Source organism: Thermochaetoides thermophila, assembly GCF_000221225.1.
Source record: "Thermochaetoides thermophila DSM 1495 unplaced genomic scaffold scf7180000011822, whole genome shotgun sequence".
NCBI lineage: Eukaryota > Fungi > Ascomycota > Sordariomycetes > Sordariales > Chaetomiaceae > Thermochaetoides > Thermochaetoides thermophila.
The window spans coordinates 2,574,613-2,596,926 of NW_006383038.1; the positions used below are offsets into that span (position 1 = coordinate 2,574,613).

Here is a 22,314-nt window from a genome sequence, read left to right on the forward strand (position 1 = left end):
AAGGGCTGGGTTGATTGGCGGATTGGCTTGACTATCAGTTTGTCCCTGGGCTGGGACAAGAAGGATCTCTCGTGAAGCGAGAGTGTGATGATACTTTAGTGTAGATATTCTTTTAACGATTGGTCACACAAATGATCAGTGTATATTTTTCAGGAAAGCCATTGCATTGGGGACGGTATGAGTAGAAGTGCTCCATTTCAGCAAATTCATATGTGAGGTCGAGGTCACTTTCACGTTTGCTCTTATCCGCGGGGACAACATGTCAACATGTTTGTGCCAAGAAACTTTGATGATAAGATAACACGACGGCTCCACTTATTTTTGACAAAATCTCGAACTTAAAGTCGCAAGAACGCATCGACCATCAGCGAAATCAGCGTCACTAACCAGGACAGAGACATTGGTCAACAAACAGCATACATAATGGGCAAGAGAAAAGCGGAAAGTGAGCCTGCTGGCTCACAAAGCTCAGCCAAAAAGGCGAAGGCACCTAGCCAGAAGCAGAAATCGATCCAGCCGACCTTCAAGAAGGTCAGCGGCCCTGTCAAGATCCAAATCGTGGCCGGTTCTTATGACCGAGTTTTGCATGGCATTATCGCAACGGTCAGGCCGCCTCTGCTTGACGAAGAGGAGCCGAAGCAGGACTCGAAGTCCAAGCCCAAGAAGTCAGAAGACCGCATACAGCCAAAACACGAGGTCGAGTTCGCCGACACATTCCTCTTCAACGCACACAATTCAGCAATCCGCTGCCTGGCCCTTTCGCCACCGTCTAATCCGGCGCCTGGGCAGACCCAGAAGGTTCTGCTCGCCACTGGTAGCACCGACGAGCGCATCAATATCTACAACTTGTCAGCGCACCCACCATCTACGAGCGCGACCGAGCACCCCGACGCTAAGCTGCTCTCGTCTCTTGCGCCGCGACCGATCCTCGAGAACCCCAAGAACCGCGAGCTCGGCACACTGCTGCACCACTCTTCAAACATCACACGGCTCGTCTTTCCCAACCGTTCGAAGCTGCTGTCTGCGTCGGAGGACTCGACCATCGCGGTCACGCGCGTGCGCGACTGGACACCACTACATACGTTCAAGTGCCCTATTCCGAAGCCACAGGGCCGGCCATACGGCGACACAGCTGCGCGTGGTACCGTGCCGAGCGGGGTGAATGATTTTGCGGTACACCCGAGTAATAAGATCATGATTAGCGTCAGCAAGGGGGAGAGATGCATGCGGTTGTGGAATTTGGAGACGGGTAAAAAGAGCAGGGTGCTGAACTTTGAGAAAGAGGCATTGATTGAGATTGGAGAGGGCGGGAAGTGGTCGACCGGTGAGGCCAGGCGCATTGTCTGGGGCAGCTCGACCGGTGGGGAGGATGAATTTGCCGTCGGCTTTGATCGCGACGTGCTGGTATATGGGATGGACTGCCGCATCCGATGCCGCGTGATGCCCTCACCGGCGGGCAGCTGGAGGGCGCCCAAGGTGCAAGAGTTCAAGTATGTCACGGTGGATGAGGAAAGGGAGGAGACAGTACTGGTTGTCGCTGCCGAAGATGGGCGTATCCTATTCTGCTCGACGGCACAGGACAGGCTGGAGAAGCCTGCGGACGGAAAGAATCTGCCCGTGGCCAAGCTGGCCGCTCAGATGGGTGGAAAGGACGTCGGGGTTGTTGGAAGGATTAAAGACTTCGTTATCCTCCCTGTAGAGGATGAGAAGACGGAGGAGAAGGTTTTCTTCATCGTCACTGGGAGTAGCGATGGGAAGGTGCGGTTTTGGCGGGTGGCTGTTAAGGAGATCCTGGAGGGCATTGAAGACGATAAGAAGGGCAAGCAGGTCGGCACACTGCTCGGCACATATGAAACGCAAAATCGGATTACGTGCATGGGCGCTTTCATCTTCCTACCACGGCCGGCAGGCGTTGAGGAGAGTGAATATGAGTTTGGCAGCGAGGAAAGCGAGGACGAGGAGAGTGATGATGAATAAGTGTTATCAGGGGCTTATGAATCTGAATGTTTTGTTGACTGCGAATATGGGTATACGTGCTGGACTAATGATACAAAGTGTCTATGATGCACATAATTAAACTGATTCCCTTGGCGGTTTGGCCTTGCGGCTCTACACTGCCAATGAGCTGTATTGCTCCGTAGCCTCTTTTCCCTGTAGGACTCGGTTGACAGTTGTTGAGCACAACGATTTGGATTTGAAAGGTGAGAAAAGCAAGGACCAGGAATGCTGGGCTGCAGGTCAGCTGATGTCGTGTGTCAAGCTGACGATCTAGGACCCTTAGTTTATTATCGTCCTTCTGTCGTATCTGTCGCCTATTCAAACCTAACTATTTCTACTCAGAGGCAGCGGAGAAAAAACCGTCGTATCTCTTGAGTCTGCCTGCCGATTATCGAATCCTATTATCAAAAGATCTTGGCTTATCCTCATCAGCGCGTCTCGCTCTTTTTGCTGTAGGCAAAGAGGAGGGGCTCATGGCGCTGAGAGTGGGGTCGGTGAAGCACAGCAGTCAGGCGACCACCGGACCAGATCTCAGGCAGATCACATGCGTTACGAGCGTTGCGGGTTGTCAGTTCTGCCAGGCCTGCCAGCCCGGCAACCGGTGGCCCGCAGGTGCTGCAAGCGGCATTGGCTCCACCCCCGCAGGCTTTCTGCGAGCAGGCTGCACCGGGAGCTGGCTGCAGCAGCTGAAGCAGTTTTGGAGGCAGACGCTTGACTGTTTGGCTGGTTCTGGGTCCAAGACCCCTGTTACCAGGGGCCATGCTCGGACGGGCAGCTCGGGAAACAGCAAGCCCAGCAGCGTTGCATCGACTCTGTCCACTCACAGCACAGAGATTTTTAGCATTGAAATGGAACATGGGCAATTTGAATTTCTGCCTCTTGGAAAATCGGAAGGCCAGGGACCGTCACGCTTTTAAGACATCTTGTACATAGCAAACCGTCTTCCTCGAGTTATCCCCCTGCGATTTGGGCACGAACACGCAGTGTTTCTGTCGATCGCAGCTCTTCGAGACCCCCTAACTGTCTGGTTGAAGCGCACTGGCATAGAATCCAGGCTCCCTACCTGGGCTGTTTTTAAACTTGTAATTTCCAAGCAATTCCGCCATCCACATCCCCGGGCCCCCTGGGTCCCTTTGCAATGACCCTAAGCTACCTGGAAAAGGGTCCCTGCGCACCGGCGAAATAAAACCTGACAAACAGCCACAAGTCAACAACATCTGCACTATAGCATCATTCCGCACGCAACAGTCACCAGCTAGCACCACCAGCGTCCACCAGCCATCAAACAGCATTTTATCAGCCAGACCCAGCCCGTGGCAGACACATTCGGCGGCATCCCACCCCATCGCCTGATCCATCGCTGCCCACGTCGACATACGCTTTCCCAGCCGCCACTCTCAGCCAGCTCTGTCCCGATAGTGCGCCAATCTCGAGCCAATCTGCATTGGGTCCGGTCTGCAACGGCAGTGCGTTCTTAGGCTCCGACGCTTGGTGCATCTGGCTGCGGGTGCTTGTGCAGTGCAGGCGTGAGCGCATGTATGAGCGTGGTGGGTTCTAGCAAAACCTGGCTGTTTCCTGTCCACTCAGTCTTGCTCTCCTCATCCATTGGCACAACTGCAGGCCGCGGACCAGACTCTTATTTGCCCAACTTGTTCCTTTGTCTGCTCCCTCTTCTCTTCCAAACCCAGCTTCTTATATATCCGTGGACTTTTTGCCTTTCTTACGTGTCAAGCGAACGGATTCATCATCGACTCTCGGGTACACTATCCAGCGTGTGAGGCAACAGACAGCACTTATACACTCACATTCACACCCACACATCCACGCCTACACAACACCAATTTGTACTTCGCCATCACAACGGAACAATGAGCAACCACGCCAGTCCAGGGGAACCTGAAGACAGCGGCGGCACTGGGTTTAGCACGGGGCCCGAAATCATTCGTCCAATCCCTCGCCGGCCGTTCAACCTCAACCTGAGCAATCGCTTCTCCAACCCAACCCCTCCTAGTGATGAGGACGACCAAGACGAGGCTCCTTCCCCGCGACCCACCATCACTGCCAATGATCTGCGTTTCCTAGCCGCCCACAACAATTCCAGCTTCAAGAACATCCTCAATTGGGGCGACAGCAGTGCCCGGAGCCCGGATGCCAGCACACCCAGCACCCCAGGCCAGCTTACTCATACATCATCTTACTTCAATCTCACATCGCCTACCCTGTATGGCATCTACTCGCCCACAACAACAGACCCCTTCAGTAGGGATCCGGGGGAGGATTATGAGGAAGCGATCGATGACGACGACGACGACGACGACGACGACGATGATGATGATGATGATGATGATGATAACGAGGACGAGCAGGATCAGAACTCCCCAGCTGCCCCATCGCTAAGCGGTAGAATCGATGCGACGGCGGCGGCAGCAAATGCAATCCCACAGCCGATGAGCAAAAGACAAGTAGCGCTCGCGCTCACTGTCCGCGCGATGCTGCTCTTCGCCCTTGGCGTGGGTTACGGCGTGCTGGTAACGAGGTTGCCGGGCGACCCAGCACGGAAATTACAGTTACTGCAAGTCGTGGAGGAAGGCCTTAAGGAGGAGATTCAGGGTGCCACGGCAAATGGCTGCAGCAGTAAGGTTGCAGGGGGGTGGTGGTACCTCATGATTTGGGGAATCGCAGGCGTCGCACTGGGCAGTTTCCTCCCATGGTTCGATCGCATCTGGGAAGAGACTATCGCAACCCGGGTCCGGAACGCCGGGAACGAGAAGCCCACCAAGCGCCAGACTCGCCAGCAGAGACAGCGTCAACGTCGCGCCTCCGCACTCGGCATGCAGGAACTCCCGAATGTCCCTTCGTCCGTCACCAACAACACTGCCAATTCTGAAGCTACCTCAGCCGGCTCGCGCGCTGCCGCCTCGCAAGCAGACTGGCCGCTTATCATGCGTGGCATCGGCGCCTTCGTCGGCATCGTCTTTGCCATCCGCAAGCTGCCATGGACTTCAACCATGCAAGTGTCACTGACACTTGCCCTGGCGAACCCCTTCCTGTGGTACTTAATCGACCGCTCAAAGCCGGGCTTTTTCTTCTCGGCCGCTGTCGGCCTTGCGGGCAGTGCTGTGCTGAAGCTGATGGGTCTTGACCCGGGGATGATGCCCGTGCCGATTATGCATGGCAGGACGTCACCCCTAGCATCGTCTATTCCGACAGAGCAGCAGCAGCATATGGCATTGCAAGGTAATGTGTCTGGTGCCAATGATGTGAATGGCGGGGAAAGGACAGCATTAGTGTGGGGCGAATGGGGATGGAGCCAGGAGAGCGTCGAGGCCAGCATCTGGATGCTTTCAGTGCTGTTCTGCAGCTGTGTGTGCTTTGGCAACATTGGCCGCAGATTGGCGCTGAACTCGTCTGCTGCTAGCCGGGGAAGGTGGGGTGGTGTGCGGTAATGCTGAAGGCACCTCTTTACCCATACTGTAGTGCTTTTCGTGTAGTACAAAATGATGGTTGAGTTCAATGGCAGGAGCTCGCTGTGTATTTTATCCAATAAGAATACTGTGAAGGTTGAAAAGGGCAGAGTGGAACGTCTCTTCATTGTATTGACGAGCGTCGTTTTGCTTTGCTTGAATTTTTCTTTCCATGAGATGAACAGAGACAAGGTTCGATGGAGAAACTGACTGATCGCTTGTGCGAACTTGTGGGTGCGATAGGCTTTGGCTCATTGTGTGAACAGGGTTGTCTGGTCTCTCTCATGTCCCCGTTTATCCTATTTTCAATGATACATCGAGAAGCGAAAGCAGATGCGGATCCATACCTGAGGTAGAGACAACTGATAAGCTCTGGCTGATCGAGTCATAAAAGGCAAAAGTCTCAACAATCACTGCCTCGATACTTGGTCTCTAATCATCGTGCCCTGTTGTTCAGCCGTCTGTCTTTCCAAGCCAAGCACTCCACACCTTCCAAGTCACTAGCCCCTCTATACAAGCGAACCTCTTCCTTTTTTTAAGTTAATAGACAACCATGTACCTCGTGGCCTACAGTTCAATAACCCGATACCTGTTTGGCCATCCATCTATTTATCACCCTGGGCTCTCTAGCCTTGTTTCATAGGAACAATTGCTCCAGAGGTGGTGCTTGGTCTGCGTCCGGTTGTGGACTCGTTATATCGGTCGATGAATCCCAACGATGAAAACCATGATAGATGCCTCATATCAAATGAAGTGATTTCCAGCCCCAAGGTATGGTGATCGGGACCATTCGTGATCAACCACAAGACCTGAAAGGGAATGTGGGAATTGAATCGCATTCGATCAAGAGCGCTGCTCTGTACAAATAGAACGCTACTCCATCCCATAATAGTTGAGTAACAAAAATATAAAAAGACAACGCTACCAGAATGCTTCCCACCCAATCTCTTCAACCTTACTGATGAAGTTGACTTGGCAAACAAGGGTAGTGTCATTGCTGCCACTGCTACCATCCGCGTTTTCAACCTGCTGATTGTCCTGCCTGATATATGATGGCAGTCCTGCGGCCCAAGTAATGTGACAATTGCCTTGGATGCGCTCCCCAAACCGACGTCCGGACGTCATGTTTCTTACCGGACGCAGGAAAAAAAAACGCCTGGGAGGAGATGCGGTCGCTGAGCACGCTGCTGGAACTTTAAACTGCGCTATGATACCGCGACATACGTCTGTCCACTGTTAAACTAACTACTTCCAAATAGACTCCGAGAAAGCAGCCAAGGATCGTCTACTGTACTGTGCAGAAGGGGATTCTGTTCTTAGTTAGTGCCTCCTCCATCGCATAGGTAGTAGGTGGAGCAAAGACTTACTCCTAGTCCCCGCTCTCCCAAAGAATAATCCACTGCCAACACAATTTATACCTTTCCCTGACTGTCTGCTTGGAGAGCATATAGAGCCGTGCGTCTTCCTTGAGCGGCAGCACGCGGGCGAACCAAAATGGGAACAGTGCCTCATCCTCAGGCACAGGTCCGGCCACCATAGTGATGCGCTGTCGCTCATAGTCTGTCATCTTCTTACTTTCACGGTTGACAAAGTCGTAACACAGCTTGATCAGGGATGCGGTTGGTGTCGCGTTGATCTGACGCATTGAGCGAGGGATCCTGGGGACATGGGGAGACCAGCTAACGTAACTGAGCGAACCAGCGGCCGTCAGCTCCCCTACCTCGAGTGCCTGCTGACATGGAATATTAGCATCGAAGAGAGGCAGCCATCTACCTCCATAGCAGCCATGTTCTTCAATCTTGTGACATTCGAGGATAAACATTCTCATGATGCCGATTACGTCAACAATTAACAGATCCGAGGAAGGCTCTGTATGACTAACAGCTTTGACGAGTGTGCCATAGGGTGCCAATGCATCCCTAATGCTGAACACTAAGCCGAGAAAGCGGTCTCCCTGACATACGCGACGCACAACGGGTATAAATTTGGGGTCGGAAACGATGATTCGTGCTGTGGACCTGGGAAAGACGACAGGGCTGACAATAAAGGGAATGTTCTGGTGCTTTTCCCTCCAGGAGTTGCGGGAAGCTTCTGCGTTCTCCAGGCGCTCTGGAACAGAGCCTGGCCAGAAGAAATTGACAAATCTGGTCAAGGCCAAATTCGCAGCGAGAATCTGGGGCCGCATGGAGAGTTTACTGCGGCATAAAGCGCACATCAACAATGTACCCTGAAGCTCGGCATCCGAAAGGTACTCAAGGCAGGGACGGCAGAAAGTATGGCCGCAGGACGTCGTGATGGGATCAAAAAAGGTAAGCAGGCAGATGCGGCACTCCAAGTGGTCTCGAACTGCCTTTTTGATGGCTTCTAGGAGCTCGTCGTCCAGTTTTTGGACACAGAGATCTTCACTGGCTTGAGCATTAGGAGTTTCTTGGGGTGTGCCTTGAATCTCCACTTCAGTACCATACGGAAGCCTGCGTTGCTTGACCAGTGAATGCAGTTCGACGAGCTTCCCGGCAGGCCCTGGGACTTTGACAGGCTGTGGGTGGCCCAGAGCTTTGAGGCTGGAGTCGATGTGAACGTTGGGTTTGACGACGGCAACGCTCAACAAGTAGAGCTGATAGTATGTTTCGCGAGTGCCCTTCACCGAATCGTGTGCCGTATCTAAGATGTTCTTTGCTGCATCCACAACAGCTCTCAGGACAAAATCGGTGCTACTATCAGCTGTTGCGTGCGTCTGGCGACAGGCTAGGATTGGGCAGCGAAAGGAGAGCAATCTGTTCCTGGGCCACGAGGCGTCCTGTCTCATGTACGACGGCGGGACACAGGCGTCGCAGACAGCCCAGCCGCACGGCAGGGCTCGCGCATCCTGGATCAGATTCGAGCAGACGGGACATTGGAGCAGACGGATGAATTGGCGAAGAGAGTGATTCAGGCTCGAGGCCCAGCCTGGCCAAAGACCGTCAACCTCCTCCAGCGCAGGAATTCGGTAGATGGGTGGCTTAAACGACATGAGCAAGTGGGAAAATTGTGGCAATTCGCTGTGGGATGAAGTTTCGCGGTTGGGATAACGATAGGGTGCGTTCTAAGTAGGCATGCCTCGATGGCGATACAGAATAGGATTGTTCCAGAGGAAAAAGAGTTTGGAAGACATAGGAGCTGGCACGAGTTCTAGGGGCGGACAAGATTGATGGATTCTCTAGGGCTCTTCGTGGTAGTGAGGAAGTGCTACCATAGGAAAAAGGAGGTTTGTGAGAGGAAAGGATCGAGGTCTGGGCTGTCAGACTTCAGTGTTTTCAAGGACCGGACGATTGGAGAGGCGAGCAACAAGTTAACACACGCTAGGCAGGCAGAGGAGCCCATATTGGAGTGCTGAGGAAGGGGCTTGGAACAATTTGTGGGGTTCCGGTCACGTTGCCCTTTCGTGATGATTGCTGCTGGCAAGTAACATCCCCATAATTTGAGAACTGCAAGTCACCGGGACAAATGGGAAGCTGATAACCCGGACTTTAGGACTTGCTTTCCCAGGAAATTCAAATGCGATTGCTGATATATCGCCCCATCTAGGGCGTGACTTGGAAAGCCATGACTTCCATGGAACGGGTTCAGTGCTAGATGAATCCATAGTTTGATCATATTTGGGTTTCTCAGATCGACAGAGTGTTCATTGTCGGCATCAATGGCAAATCTTGAGGGAGTTGGCTCTGGCATCGCTGTTGGAGAGAAAACTACCAGCAAATACGGCACTGGTCCGTAGGATGACGGCTAGGTAAAACAAGAACTGAAGTTGCTGAGTATATAGAGGCGAGGACGTCAGATCCCATGTCAAGGGTGCGGCTTTGGGGCCGACTAGTGGCGAAAGTGACTTCGCCAGACATGGTGGTGCCCAAGACATTGCCTTAACACATGTTGAGCTGGGTCTATTTGAAGTTACCAGGTATCAGACTGAATTGCTTAGCTACCTGTCGTTTACATATCTTGCAGAAATAATGTCACAGTTGAGACGGAAATGCCAGATGCCTCCTGTTTGTCCATCCTGCGGGAAACAGATAACGTGCAGGATACGTGTTCCATCCTTGATGATATTGCTTCCTGGTGCAAACGGAATGCCGCTCTCAGAACGTGGCTAGCCAGGAGACATACATCCAGATCCAGCTGTGGCCCGAATGCGGGGACGATGCACAGCTTTTGCAGCTTCTTTAATTGAGATTTCAACCCCATCGGTCGCCTGCTTCAGACTCTTTACTGCACCAACCAACATCAACACCCAGAACCCGACTTGTCCCAATCACACAGGGCGGGTTGTACTGCCCAGCCTACATTCCTCTAGCCCTCGCCAGTCCCTGTTCCTCACAAATGTCCCATGCCACCACCAACAAGAGCATCCTTCCCGCGGTATTTTTCCGCGCGGAGCTGGAAGAGAAGTTGGGCAACTTCGCCCATGCCGTTGTCAGCGACCTGCGCATGCAGCCACCAGATCGGCAACCGACTCTTCACCACATCTGGGACTTCGCCATGCACACAAGGTACAATCCTCTCATGAGCTGAGGAATATTGAGGCTGGCTGGCCGGTTCAGGGCTTGGAACAGATTCAGGGGTATGTGCCAAGGGGTAAGTAGACAGGTACACATCCTTGTTCCGAGCTTCAGTCATCAAGAAGCGGCATTCTCCTATGTTCCTTCAACAGAGAAAATGTTGTGAAAAACAAACGAAAACTCATGACGCACGTATCAAAGCAACCCAAAACCGAGCAAATCCAGGGGCTTCTTGAAGATGTAGTCAGCCGCTCTGAGATGATCAACATGGTGGTTAGCAACCCAGGCATGGTGCTGGTCTGGGCCTGGCTGTTGTCGACTTTTGTGAGGCCCTCAGGCAGAAGGCTAGGAAAGTGTCTGAGGCAGCAGAGAAGCTCGCTCACGCTTCTCGCAACCGGCACTGACCTTGCATAAAGGAATGGAAGAGAATTTCTTATAAAAACACTGAGTTTGGATTCTTATGGCAACCAGGAACTTAGCATTATGTTGTGTTAATTCCCAAGTAGCATGCTCTCTTCGTGGGGTATCATAGTATACAAGTAAAATAAGATAAATCAGGTCAGGATAGGCCTCTCTCAGCCCACAGCCCAACCACCAATGTCTGTATCCCTGAACCAACTGTGTGAGCCAAAGAACCAGCCGTATATCCAGCACTGCCTGCGTCATGCCTCAATCCCATCTGCCATAGTCACATCACCATCGCCGTCCCCCAAGCCCGCTGCTGTAGCATCTACGGCTGTGTTGGTCGAGCCAAATATGGCTGCTTCTAAAGCTTCCAACTTGTTCTCGACAACTGTCTCAAATAACTCACCATTTTCGGCATCCTGTAATGGGTCTTTCACAAGGATAAACCGAGCATCGAACCCATTGTCCTTTACCTGCTGTGCACCCTGTTGATGAATTGTCAGCAAGCATGTTGACAACGGAGAATCAAGATAATACCCTTTCCTAACCAGGGCCGTTCACATACCGCCTGATTCAGCTCCATTACTGGCACCCGATCATTGTCCATAATACTGTCCACCAGTTTCTTACTTGTGCCACGACACTCTCCTTCTTGCCCTTCCTCTGGTTCACTATACTCCAGAAACTGGTCCCCATCGCGCATCATACCAAAAGTCTGTTTGTCCACAAAATGGAAATCTTTCCCGTTGATCTCGCCCTCGCGCGGCTTACGTGTTGTGTGCTGCACCACTCGTACAAACACCTTGCAGTGTTTCGCGAGGAAATTTTTCACCACATCGCTCTCACCGCCTGTGGTGTCAACGATGATGATCGCACGGCGGTCATCGGGCCATATGGCCTCACCATTCGAACCATCCTCCATCTCCTCCCGATCAGCTCCATCCTGCTGCTGGATAGACATCTCCTGGAAAACGATATCAATCTTCTCGTCATCGTCGATACGATCAAAGACTGCTAGCTTTGACTTGGCAGCTATCCGGAGCGCACGCCATGTCTTGCTTGCCTTCCCCTCGATGGCGCGTGCTTTGGACTCCTCGCTCATGGGCATGTCAATCTCGAGATCGTCTTCCTCAATGCCGCGCTTGAGTGTGCTCAGCTCGGGTAGCCGGTAGCGGGTGGGATCCTTGAGCTTTTGCATGGCCCGAGCCCCGCTATCATCATCCTCTTCATCGTCGTTGAGGAAGTCGAGGGACAGTGACCCGAGCGGAGCAGATCGTGGACGCTTCGTTGTGGCAAGTTTGCTGATGGTGGAACGTGCCTCATCGAAAATGACCGGAGACAGTGGTGGCAGCTCGATAGGTGGGCAATTTTCGATCTTCCAGCGCACCCAGTTCTTGTCGCGCGAAAGGACAGTTTCCACCATGCGATTGAAATAGGGGCCTTCAGGGCCCTGTTTGAGGTAGTCGACAATGCGCTCTTTCATGTCAAGCACCCATTTTGTGTCCTCTTCGCTAAGTTGATAATCTAGGTACATTACAGACTTATTGGGTTGCTTGACACTTGTGAGCTTCTCCTTCGCTTTTGGCGACAGGGAGAGCAAAAACTCCATGATGATGAGCGCCTGGACCAGGATGTTCCTACGAAATGCCAGGTCACTGATCTGTGGACTGTTAGCGGTACAGCGTGTTGACAACAGAAGGTGATGCAATACATACTTCAAGCTTGAAAAGGTCACGACTGGTTAGATATTTAGGGTTGAACCCGCTGGCGAGTTCCTCATCGAGATCATCGCGTTTTTTCTTGAGGGAGTGCTTGATCTCCTCAGGTGGCTTTTCTGGCCTTTCTCGAGCCCGTGACGGCTGTTCAGGCTTGATACTCTTGAATGTCGCCATGGTAGCTTCAAGGCCAGCCTTGAAGGCAGCAAGGTTGCTCGGTTCAAACAACCTTTTGGGCTGGTTGAAACTTTCTTGCAAGGCCCAGAAGATGGGGTACAAAGCGTCAGGATCCAATGCCTTAACATCCAGCTGCGGTTTTGCCTCGCTATCCACGTCCATCTTGTCGCCATCCTGCGCAGGGATATCACGATCCCAAGTGGTGACATTTTCCAGGTGGTACTCGCCTCGCAGATTGACCGAGCTCTTGTCGCCAAGAGGGAAGGTCTGAAACATGAAAATGAAGACTCTCCCGCAAAATGCGGGATCAAGCGCCCTGGACAAACGCCGCAATAGCTCATTACAGGTACGGAGGATGACCAGTTGCTTCTGCTTCAGATGCTTGGCCGTGATGCGCTCACGGCGCGATTCGAGGAAGTCGAAAACCTTGCGGCAGCCAGCAATAGTCTGGCTATCGAGGAGCTCTTCTACAATCCAAAAAAGCAGGGCCGGATCGCATAGCTCACTATCGGAAAGGAAAGATAAAATGTCCAGCAGGTTCCAGACACGGACAAATTCGGGCGCCTCGATGGGTGTTGTTGCCTATACTAGAGTCAATAATCTTCAAAAAAAAAGCGTAAATTGGGGAGTAGACCGACAATAAGAGACTTGAACGTATCGCGCACGGCGGTCTCGATGATAGCATAGCGCTGAGTCTTCTTAGTAGCATCTTCGTTGGACAAGTCCCAGCCTAGCGTGCGGCTCAATCGACCGGGAAGATCTTCAAAATCGGTCTTTTTGAGCGGCGGCTCAATAGACGAGGTCTTCTTGATAGACTCAGCATCATTAAGAAGTTCGTCCAGGAAGGCGGCTGCGGCGCCGACGCCGGGGACGCCGTGGTCCGCGGGAATCGCGGAGGGCATCTTGTTTAGGATTCGGCAGAAGCAGATTGACTGCTAGATGAGTAATTAAGCACACCGACTTGTTGGCGGGGGCTTCGAGGAATCACGGGCGATAGCGGATTTGGCAACGGTGGTGCTGGTACGACTGGGAGAAGTTCTGGTTCCAGGACCCAGTCAGAAAGATGCAGATGGGTGGTGGATTGGAGGTTCACACAGTTTCCCGTTGTTGGATCTGGATGATGTGCTTGGCGCGTCAAACAGTCCACCAGGTTGGCCAGGGCGCTGCCATCACGATCCCTGGCAGGCTGTGGGGCTGGAGTGGACATCCTGCCTGCATACAGTGCAGCTAGTAAACTGCACTGTTGAAGGAGCTTAAGACTCAAGTTCCAGAGCGTCCAGGCCCAAACCTGAGTATCGATAAACAAAGATCGTCCACTTTATGCGGGAGCGCGACTCGCAACACCGGGAACGTCAATCCGCGCGCTGCTTCACCACAAGAAATCCACGATGCCTCCCGCGAAAAGAATCAAAAGCAGCGCGGATTCCCGGCCCAACGCTGGGGCGTCGGGGCGGCCAACTCTTGAAGATCTGGAAGGAGAAAACCAGTTTACGAACCTTGCGCGTCAACACTGGCTCAACGTCCCTCAACAAGCCGCCAAGATTAAGGTTAAGACTGATGTGCTTAAGAGGGAATTGTGGGACGCTTTGGAGAGAGAAAACTTTCCATTGAAGTCGTTATTGATATTGGAAGGGTTACAAATTCTGGAAAGGCAAGAAGGGCCTCTGATATTGGATCTCTTCTGTAGGACAATTACTGACCGAATGTCACAGATACCTGTGGCCAGGCTACGGCGAGGATTCATCAAACTACCATGTTCTTTTGATCATCTTGATCGTTAATGCAAAGAGGCGGGAGCGCGTCAGCACATGGGGTATGTGTATTTTTGCTCTATCCCTCTGTCGTCGTCTGGCGCCTCTAACTGAGCTTCTTCGCAGACATATTTGCCGACCGACCCGCTGATTTTTCAGATCTCTTCCGCCGCGCGCTATCCATGACGCTTGATAGTTCTCTCTCCTGGACAATCCGGACCCATGTGCTCCTCTTCATCATTCACGCTTTCCAGAGTCTGGACTACGCTATTGTCCGGAAGGAGTGTGCCCCTCTAGTCTCCATTTCGATCTGGCACAACTTGTCGACCGAGGAGAAGCGGGAGGCCTTGTTAGACTCGAATCCTCATCTAAGGAAGGCCTGGAGGGCTGCCACAAAACGCTTTGAATCAGCAGATGATGCCACAAAAGCGCGATTGCGCTTCGACAGGGCTTGGCTATACAGCTTGGTCCTGGACTTCTTGACCCTGCTCTACTCTGGCAATGCCAAACAAGGTGAGTCCCGTCTCGCATAACTCCAGATTATTCGACTCTTGTCTGACACACTCGTAGAACATGTTCTATACTGCGAACGCTTTGTGGAGTTTCTGACAGACCTGCAAAGTCAGCTTCCGACAAGGCGGTATGTCAATACTCTGCTCCAGGACCTGCACGTTCTCCCAGCCCTCAGCCTCTCCCCTATCTATAATGATGAGGGAAACGGGCTGCTGCGAGAACTGTGCAATCTTTTCACCCACTACACCTACTTTGCTGTGGATGACCAGAGCGGTGTTCAGCTGAGCCGGGAGCAGGCCTATGATCGGCACTGCGCCATTCTGGCGAAGCTACAGCGGATAGCCATGAAACACTTCAAGGAGAAACTGACAGTGCTGGCACTGTCGAACTATGGCTCGATTGACAAGCGATCTGAACTGGAGCCACTCCTTCAAGCATTGACGGATGATGAGCTCGTGCAGCTTTCTAATCTCATGAATATTCGCACATCCTATCCGGACGCTGCCCGGATACCTGTGGATCGCAAGTTCATAGTAGAGGTTTTGCTTACTACTTTTGAACGCCGAAAGACGTTCCAGGACGCAGCCCAGGCCTTGAGCGTCCTCCCCACGGAAGAGACGCTCTTCGACATTAGTCTCAAAAGGACTGATCAATACGACGGATCTCGTCCCCTTGCCCTCCCGAAGCTTAATCTACAGTACTTATCGGTCGGGGACTTTCTCTGGAGGTCTTTCGTGCTGTATCGGTGCGAGTCGTTCTATGCTATTCGTCAAGATCTCGAAGATGCCTTGATCAGGCTAAAGCCTGAGGTCAGGAGAGGTGGGGTGACTGGTTTCGCTGGTTTCTCCAAAATGGCACTTCCTATCTCCAAACCCGTCATTCTTGACGTCATGCCACCCCAGGTTGGCGATGACAAGCCTTCCTGCGTCAAGGCCGAGGTGACCATTGACTTGAGAAGACTGACGCCTCAAATCCGCAGAGACTGGGAATCTCTGCGCCCTGATGACGTGGTTTTCCTCCTTGCTGTCGACGCCTCAAGGCAAAAGCAGTCCGCAAACGGAGGAGCCGTCCTGTCCGAAGCCGAGAGGCTAGGCTTGGTCCATGTTCGCGCTGCCGAGATAATCCAGGTGCTCGATGACAAGGGTAAGGCTATTCGGGATCCACAGGCATATTTTGATGGCCACACGCGCAGCGATATCAGGAAAATTCAACTGCGTTTAGACGCAACCTCGTATAAAGCGGACACGGAAGCCAACCGAAATGTTTACGAGGACATCAACCTTATCGTACGGCGGAGCAGCCGCGAGAACAACTTCAAGCCAGTACTCGAATCAATTCAGGACCTCACGCTCTCCGAGGTTCCCCTCGCCTCCTGGCTACATGAAGTCTTCCTGGGCTATGGTGACCCGGCCGGCGCTACATTCAAGCAGCTGCCCAACCGGCTCAAGAAGATTAATTTCCGAGATACGTTTCTTGACTGGCAGCATCTCGTGGAAAGCTTTCCTGGAAAGATCATTGAGCCCAGCGACGACGTATCCAGCAGCTTCGGACCTCCCTATGTTCTTGAGAGTGTGGAAAAGCAAGTTGAAGAACACCCTTCCAAACCGTCTAAAAAAAGGCGGCGCGATGTAGAGCCAGCCCTAATGTCCAAAGTCGAAACTCTCAAGGTCTCAACTTACAAGCCCCCAAACAACGGACCTTATCCTGTGGACGCCCCCAAGCTCAATAAAATCCGATTCACGCCTACGCAAATTGACGCCATCTACTCCGGCACACAGCCTGGTTTGACAATCATCGTTGGTCCTCCGGGAACTGGCAAGACAGATGTTGCCGTACAGATCATCAGCAACATATATCACAACTTCCCGGAGCAAAAAACCCTCCTCGTTGCTCACAGCAACCAGGCTCTCAATCAGCTCTTTGCCAAGATCGTTGCGTTGGATATCGACGAACGCCACCTCCTCCGTCTCGGTCATGGCGAGGAAGAATTGGAAACTGAAGGAAGTTTCAGCAAACATGGTCGAGTGGAATCCTTCCTTGACAACCGGCAACGTTTCCTTTATGAGGTTAGCCGCTTGGCCGCCAGTATGGGTGCTCCAGGGGCCCATGGCAACTCGGCAGAGACAGCTGGTTATTTCAACAAGGTTTATGTAGAGCCAGCATGGGCAAAGTTCAACGACATTATCCAGCGAGAAGATGTTGGTCCTGAGGATATTGTGCGAGCATTCCCCTTCCACGCCTACTTTTCCGATGCGCCCCAACCCCTGTTCCCCCCCGAAGCCGATCGAGAGACGGTTTTGGAAATCGCGAATGGATGCTACCGGCACATCTCCAAGATTTTCGAGGAGCTTGCAGATGTACTGCCCTTTGAGATCTTGCGGCGAGACAAAGACAAGGCCAATTACCTGCTTACCAGCGAGGCTCGGATCATCGCCATGACATCCACTCACGCCGCGATGAAGCGTGGTGAAATCGCTTCATTGGGTTTCCAGTACGACAACGTTATCATGGAAGAAGCCGCCCAGATTACCGAGATCGAGAACTTTATTCCGCTTGCGCTTCAGAAGCCCAAGAACGGCCAGATGGCATTGCAGCGTGTTGTCTTGTGCGGCGACCACTACCAAAACTCTCCAGTTATCCAGGGCCTGGCGTTCAGACACTACGCGAATCTGGAGCAGTCGCTCTTCTCACGTCTTGTGCGTCTGGGAGTCCCAACTATCAACCTCGATCAGCAGGGCCGTGCTCGGCCTTCTATCTCCAATCTCTACCGTTGGAGATACCCGCAACTTGGAGACCTGCCGCACACCCAGACCGAGCCCGAGTTCCTCACGGCCAATGCTGGGTTCCGGTACGATTACCAGTTCGTCAATGTTCCAGACTACAGAGGCATGGGCGAGTCGGAACCGACACCACACTTCATCCAGAATTTGGGTGAGGCCGAGTACGCTGTGGCCATCTTTCAGTACATGCGTCTGCTTGGGTATCCAGCGTCCAAGATCAGCATCCTCGCAACATACGCTGGCCAGAAGGCGCTCATCAAAGATGTGTTGGCGCACCGGTGCGCCAAAAACCCAATCTTTGGCCTGCCTCGCGTCGTCACTACGGTGGACAAATACCAGGGCGAGCAGAACGACTGTAAGCCGTCATTTTCTTTTCCTTGACAAACCTTCACATACAGTTCACTAACCATCTTGGACAACGTAGATATCATCCTTTCGTTGACGCGCACCACTCGCGTTGGCTATCTGCGTGACCTACGCCGGCTAACCGTCGCCCTCTCTCGTGCGCGCCTGGGTCTGTATATCCTGGGTCGGCGCGCCGTTTTCGAATCCTGTTACGAGCTGCGCGACGCCTTTTCCCTGCTGTTGCGTCGGCCAGATAAGTTGGCGTTAGTGACAGGTGAACTGTGGCCATCGAAACGTCTGCTGGCCGACGAGACTGACGACACCAAGAAGCTCGAAGGCGAGGTCGTCATGGAGGGCGTGGAGCATCTGGGTCAGTGGGTGTTTGAGATGACCAAGACGAAGATCGCTGAGCTCAGGAAGGAGAAGGGTCTGTCTGAAGAGGTGCCTGTTGAGATGCCAAAAGAGGTAGTAAGCGCCGAAGCGGATGAGGGATATCTCCCGCTAGATGAAGAGGAGGGCGACGGAGAAGAAGGCGAAGGCGAAAGGGTGAAAGGGTTTGAGATTGAGGACTCATAAGTTTATTCACATACTTCGAGTAGGTGTCCAGTTATGGCATACGCGAAGATGAAAGTCCTCGAAGACTGTGGCGTTTATACTGTGATAACATGTACTGCATACCTACTGTCAACGGACTTTCCAGGGATTGCTTCATACGTATGATCTTCAACCACAAGCGTTGGTTCTTTGGCCCTGGCTTATTCAAGCTCACTTGATCATGCATATACGCGCAGTGTCGGTCGATCAGGCCCAAAGTCTTGGGACCAGCGTTGGCTGCTGATCACCGAATGCAGATCAATTGCATTTGATGCCGACTTGGTTTCTTCCCTGAGGCGAGACGGCTTGTTGTTGGTTTCACGACTCGAAACATTGCTCAACCCAGAACACGTGTTTTTCATTTCAGTATCCGCATGCAGCAAACATTCCATCCGTCACAATTTGGCCATGTCGTCGCACTGCAGCACCTTATGTCACTGCTGTAAGATAAGACAGATAGTGTCCCTGGTTGTGGCGCATCTCGAGATCTAATATTATCCGCCATTTCCCCCTGCTTGTCTCGGTTGCAGAGGGGAGCTTGTTGACATTAGTCCCACGGCCAAAGTAATGCAAGGGGATGTTGAAGTGTAAAAAAATGACCTTTATAAAGTGAAATTCCTCCCCAGGGTCTTCCTGGGTCAATTCTCACCTCCTTCTGTCCTTGAGGATGTTGATTTGAATATGAATTGATCTGCATATTCTAAACTCAACCTCCTATACGCAGCTACCTTTCTGCAATAAATCATACATCCTCCTCCCCGTCGGGCTCATGGGGAGACTTCGGTGGACTACCAACTCTCCACAGGGGCCAACGTCAAATCATGGTAAATATTTCTTGTTCTTTGACCGTGCCTATCGCAAATGGCCCGCTGGCGCAACGGTAGCGCGTTTGACTCCAGTCCCTCGTCAGCCTCCGTGAGGTGAGGGGTGTGCAATCAAAAGGTTATCCGTTCAAATCGGGTGCGGGTCAAATGTTTTGAAAATTTTTACGTAATGATCCATGGTTTTCGTTGGAGAAAAGCATTCGTTCCGTTTTGTTTTGCTTGACGTATGCTTAAGCACATGAAAAATGAAAATTACGATGGCCAATTTATGATCAACATTGGTAGGTAGGGACATGAAGACTTGGGCTGGCTTATTGGCGTTGAACATCGTACGCAACATACCCCATTTCTCAGAGCTGATGAGGGGCACTCGAGTTTTTTTTTCTGGCGGGGTGGTGCCTACCCCGCTGTGGAGTTCCGAGCAACCGGAACCCTATGTGAACCGTATGTTGGCTTGGTTAACATGGGGACGACGGCACTCTGGAGGCAAGGGAGCAAAGTGCAAAGGGACTTTATTCGTTTTGCAACACGTGCGACTATCGGGGCCTTTACCTTGAATTCCATTTGGAAGTTGGCACAAGTATCCGGGAATGCATTGGCGAGTAGGGAGGTAGAGTATGAGGTGCGTCTGACATCTTTGATTCCTGGCCTGATGCCGGCTTGGCCGCTCTGCCCTATCTCGCACCACCCCTCCTCCCCTCGGTCTGCAAGTCGCATGCTGTATACTGGCTGTGGTGTCAAGGCCCGGTTAAACGGGCATAAGGGGAAGGACGGGAGCATGGGCGGCTTTGCAAGAGAAGATTTCTCCAATCCGAAGGTCGCGGTCTTCTGCTGCACTACGACCGCCGACTAACCACAAGCCGGCAAAGAAAGACTCTTAGCCCAAGAGCATGAGAGAATCCTTACCACACTATGGTCACCCGAGGCGAGCATGTATGGACGTTTGGGCCAGGGCATCGCTCTGGAAGCTCACTTTCCGCTTCCAAGATGCAAGCAGATTATTCGAACGGGGATTAGAGCATGACTTCTGGATCAGCATTCAACTAATAATATTGTCTTCATCTTCTTTTATTTCTGTGGCTGTGTATGACAAGATGGCTCGAAAACTGTCCTGTGGTCTTCAGCGTGGTCGGCGAGAGGTTCGACGACGGCCCAGGCTGTGTGGGTGCTGGAGACTTGTAAAACCGCTTCCCCTCGATCTCGTGTGGAGTACCAAGCTCATGCCAAGCCTTCGCCCCAGACGTGGGGTGGAGGCAAGCCCAGTTTCCGTACGCCCACCGAGCGTGCCGCAATCCGGACCACCACCTGATGAAATCTGCTTGTGTAATCCGCATGGTTTCCGGTGTCATTTGAGCTCAAGAGGTAATGGCAGCAGCAGTTTTCTCTATCTTCCATCTTATGTCTTGCTACCAAAACAGAAGAATGGTTGCCTTTTGGCAAGTTGAATCCTTACCCTGCCTTTAAGGGGCTGATGAACATTGATCGTGGGTACCTTATCTTTTTAACACCCAAGGCTGACCTCACGATTGGGTACAAGGCAACAACCTCTCTCGAAACAAGAGGGCACTGCGAGAAACACACAAAGTGGCAGCAGGGAAAAATATCAAGAACAATAGTCAGAAACATTCTTTTGTCACTTGACAACTCCGGAGAAGGCATGCCCACGGCGTATCAGTACAAGTTTGCTCCACAGCTAGTTAAGGGCAGGACTTCGTGAAGGCTTGGGGAGATTAGTGGCAGCGTTCCCAGGTTCCAGGCAGCTGGGGGAACACTGGAGAAAACCACAGAGGCACCTAATCCTAAGATACGTATAGCCCAAAGCCCAATTCTCCAACAACCGACCCGAGGCGGTGCTGGACAAAACCTAGATGCTTCCATCAGGCGGACAGCCGCCAATAAGGGCGCGAAGAATTTTCATAGCGGGGGCTCCACTCTGAGCATGCCTCGGGCAGTTCTGGAGACGTTAAAACTCATGGCCATGTTGCACTTGATCGGGCAGTTGGTAACCATATCTCTATATTACAAACTTTCGATGAAAGGCTGAAGAAGGCCAAAGCCAGGTTACACATTGCCCCGAAACGGTGGCGCCGAAAGCACGAATGGAAACGCAAGTCCTGGTTGAGGCTCTATCAATAGGTACTTTTGGGATGCAGTTGGTTGACTCCGCCCTGGAATCAGTCCACATCGTCAGCTCAAAGACGTGGGTGGGTTGTGGGATACGGGATCCTAGAACACCCTCGCAGACTTCCGTGAAGCACCCAATCCGCCAAGCTGTATGGAAAGCTAGTTGTCTGTGGGACTGCAACCACAGAGCAGGGCTGTACTTGTGGGTGCTGGTACGTATCTAGGTAGACTCCAGCATGTGAAAGCAGCAAGCCCATCGAAAGCATCCAGAACGGCATCCTTAGCAAACGCACAAAACAATGACACTTCACTCACCGCTGAAGCAAGAACAGCAATGGCTACACTGCCTATGTTATGTTGCAGCCCCATCATACCGTAGATGGAATGAAGCTGCTTGGCCCAAGAGCCAAGCTGGCAGTTCTGATGCCCTGACGCAATGCTGAACCGAGAATGCAAATGGTTGGTGGACTCTAGATTGTCTGCCGGTTTAGGCCAGATGTGGATGCGAGTGCCGTGGCTGCTTCCACCCATTGAACGGAACTTACGACGTGACGCCGGCGATGTTGGACCTAACAGCTGCCCCGAGGATGTCCTGGCACCTGGCATCCGTTGGCAGCCCTGGAGACTGGAAGAGAGGCAGTGACTCGAGTCTCAAATCGGTGCAGGTGTGGGTTCCAGTAACTGTCACTGTCTCTGGTGCCCACTGCCAGGTGCCCAGGTGCCACTGGCACTGAGCAGCGGCGTGTCACCAACCTGAACCTGGAAAATTTCCATCCAAAATCCAAAGCAGCAGAGGCCCGCAGCAGCAGCGCCGCCCGCCGTCCACAGTCTTTCGCCTTGCGCACACCCCCCTGGCCCCTCCCACCGCAGCGCCCAGGCTGCCCCCCCTCGCAGGTCCCGCATCCCTCGCCTTCTGCGATCAAGCTCGCCCAAAACCCAAAATTTTTCTGGCTCTCTTCCTCACACTTTTCCACCATCATTCCACAACCTGTGAAAACTCCCAAAGGAGGAATCCTCTCCCATCGACGGATTCCCTTGTTTTTCACACATAATTTTCCCTTGTATTTCCTCTCGTCGGACTCGATCCAGGGA

At 52.5% G+C, this 22,314-nt stretch overlaps 5 protein-coding genes and 1 non-coding gene across 6 annotated transcripts; 4 read left to right on the plus strand and 2 right to left on the minus strand.

The window, feature by feature from the left end:
* Positions 1 to 423: 423 nt before the first annotated feature.
* Positions 424 to 1,977, plus strand: CTHT_0071490 (uncharacterized protein; the record flags this gene model as incomplete). Its single annotated transcript, XM_006697355.1, has 1 exon — positions 424 to 1,977. The coding sequence occupies one exon, from the start codon at positions 424 to 426 to the stop codon at positions 1,975 to 1,977; it is 1,554 nt and encodes a 517-aa protein (XP_006697418.1).
* A 1,889-nt stretch (positions 1,978 to 3,866) lies between these two features.
* On the plus strand, positions 3,867 to 5,444 carry CTHT_0071500 (uncharacterized protein; the record flags this gene model as incomplete). The annotated part of the gene is made up of 1 exon (XM_006697356.1): positions 3,867 to 5,444. The coding sequence occupies one exon, from the start codon at positions 3,867 to 3,869 to the stop codon at positions 5,442 to 5,444; it is 1,578 nt and encodes a 525-aa protein (XP_006697419.1).
* Positions 5,445 to 6,831: 1,387 nt separating this feature from the next.
* CTHT_0071510 (putative finger protein) lies at positions 6,832 to 8,472 on the minus strand (the record flags this gene model as incomplete). The annotated part of the gene is made up of 1 exon (XM_006697357.1): positions 6,832 to 8,472. One exon carries the CDS (start codon positions 8,470 to 8,472, stop codon positions 6,832 to 6,834), a length of 1,641 nt encoding a protein of 546 aa, XP_006697420.1.
* A 2,184-nt stretch (positions 8,473 to 10,656) lies between these two features.
* CTHT_0071520 (uncharacterized protein) lies at positions 10,657 to 13,193 on the minus strand (the record flags this gene model as incomplete). The annotated part of the gene is made up of 4 exons (XM_006697358.1): positions 10,657 to 10,884; positions 10,965 to 12,059; positions 12,115 to 12,873; positions 12,930 to 13,193. 4 exons carry the CDS (start codon positions 13,191 to 13,193, stop codon positions 10,657 to 10,659), a joined length of 2,346 nt encoding a protein of 781 aa, XP_006697421.1.
* Positions 13,194 to 13,679: 486 nt separating this feature from the next.
* CTHT_0071530 (uncharacterized protein) lies at positions 13,680 to 18,256 on the plus strand (the record flags this gene model as incomplete). Its single annotated transcript, XM_006697359.1, has 5 exons — positions 13,680 to 13,867; positions 14,004 to 14,104; positions 14,169 to 14,555; positions 14,613 to 17,690; positions 17,760 to 18,256. The coding sequence occupies 5 exons, from the start codon at positions 13,680 to 13,682 to the stop codon at positions 18,254 to 18,256; spliced, it is 4,251 nt and encodes a 1,416-aa protein (XP_006697422.1).
* Positions 18,257 to 19,137: 881 nt separating this feature from the next.
* On the plus strand, positions 19,138 to 19,244 carry CTHT_0071540. Its single transcript has 2 exons — positions 19,138 to 19,173; positions 19,209 to 19,244. It is a non-coding gene; the product is annotated as a tRNA-Trp (tRNA).
* Positions 19,245 to 22,314: the final 3,070 nt, after the last annotated feature.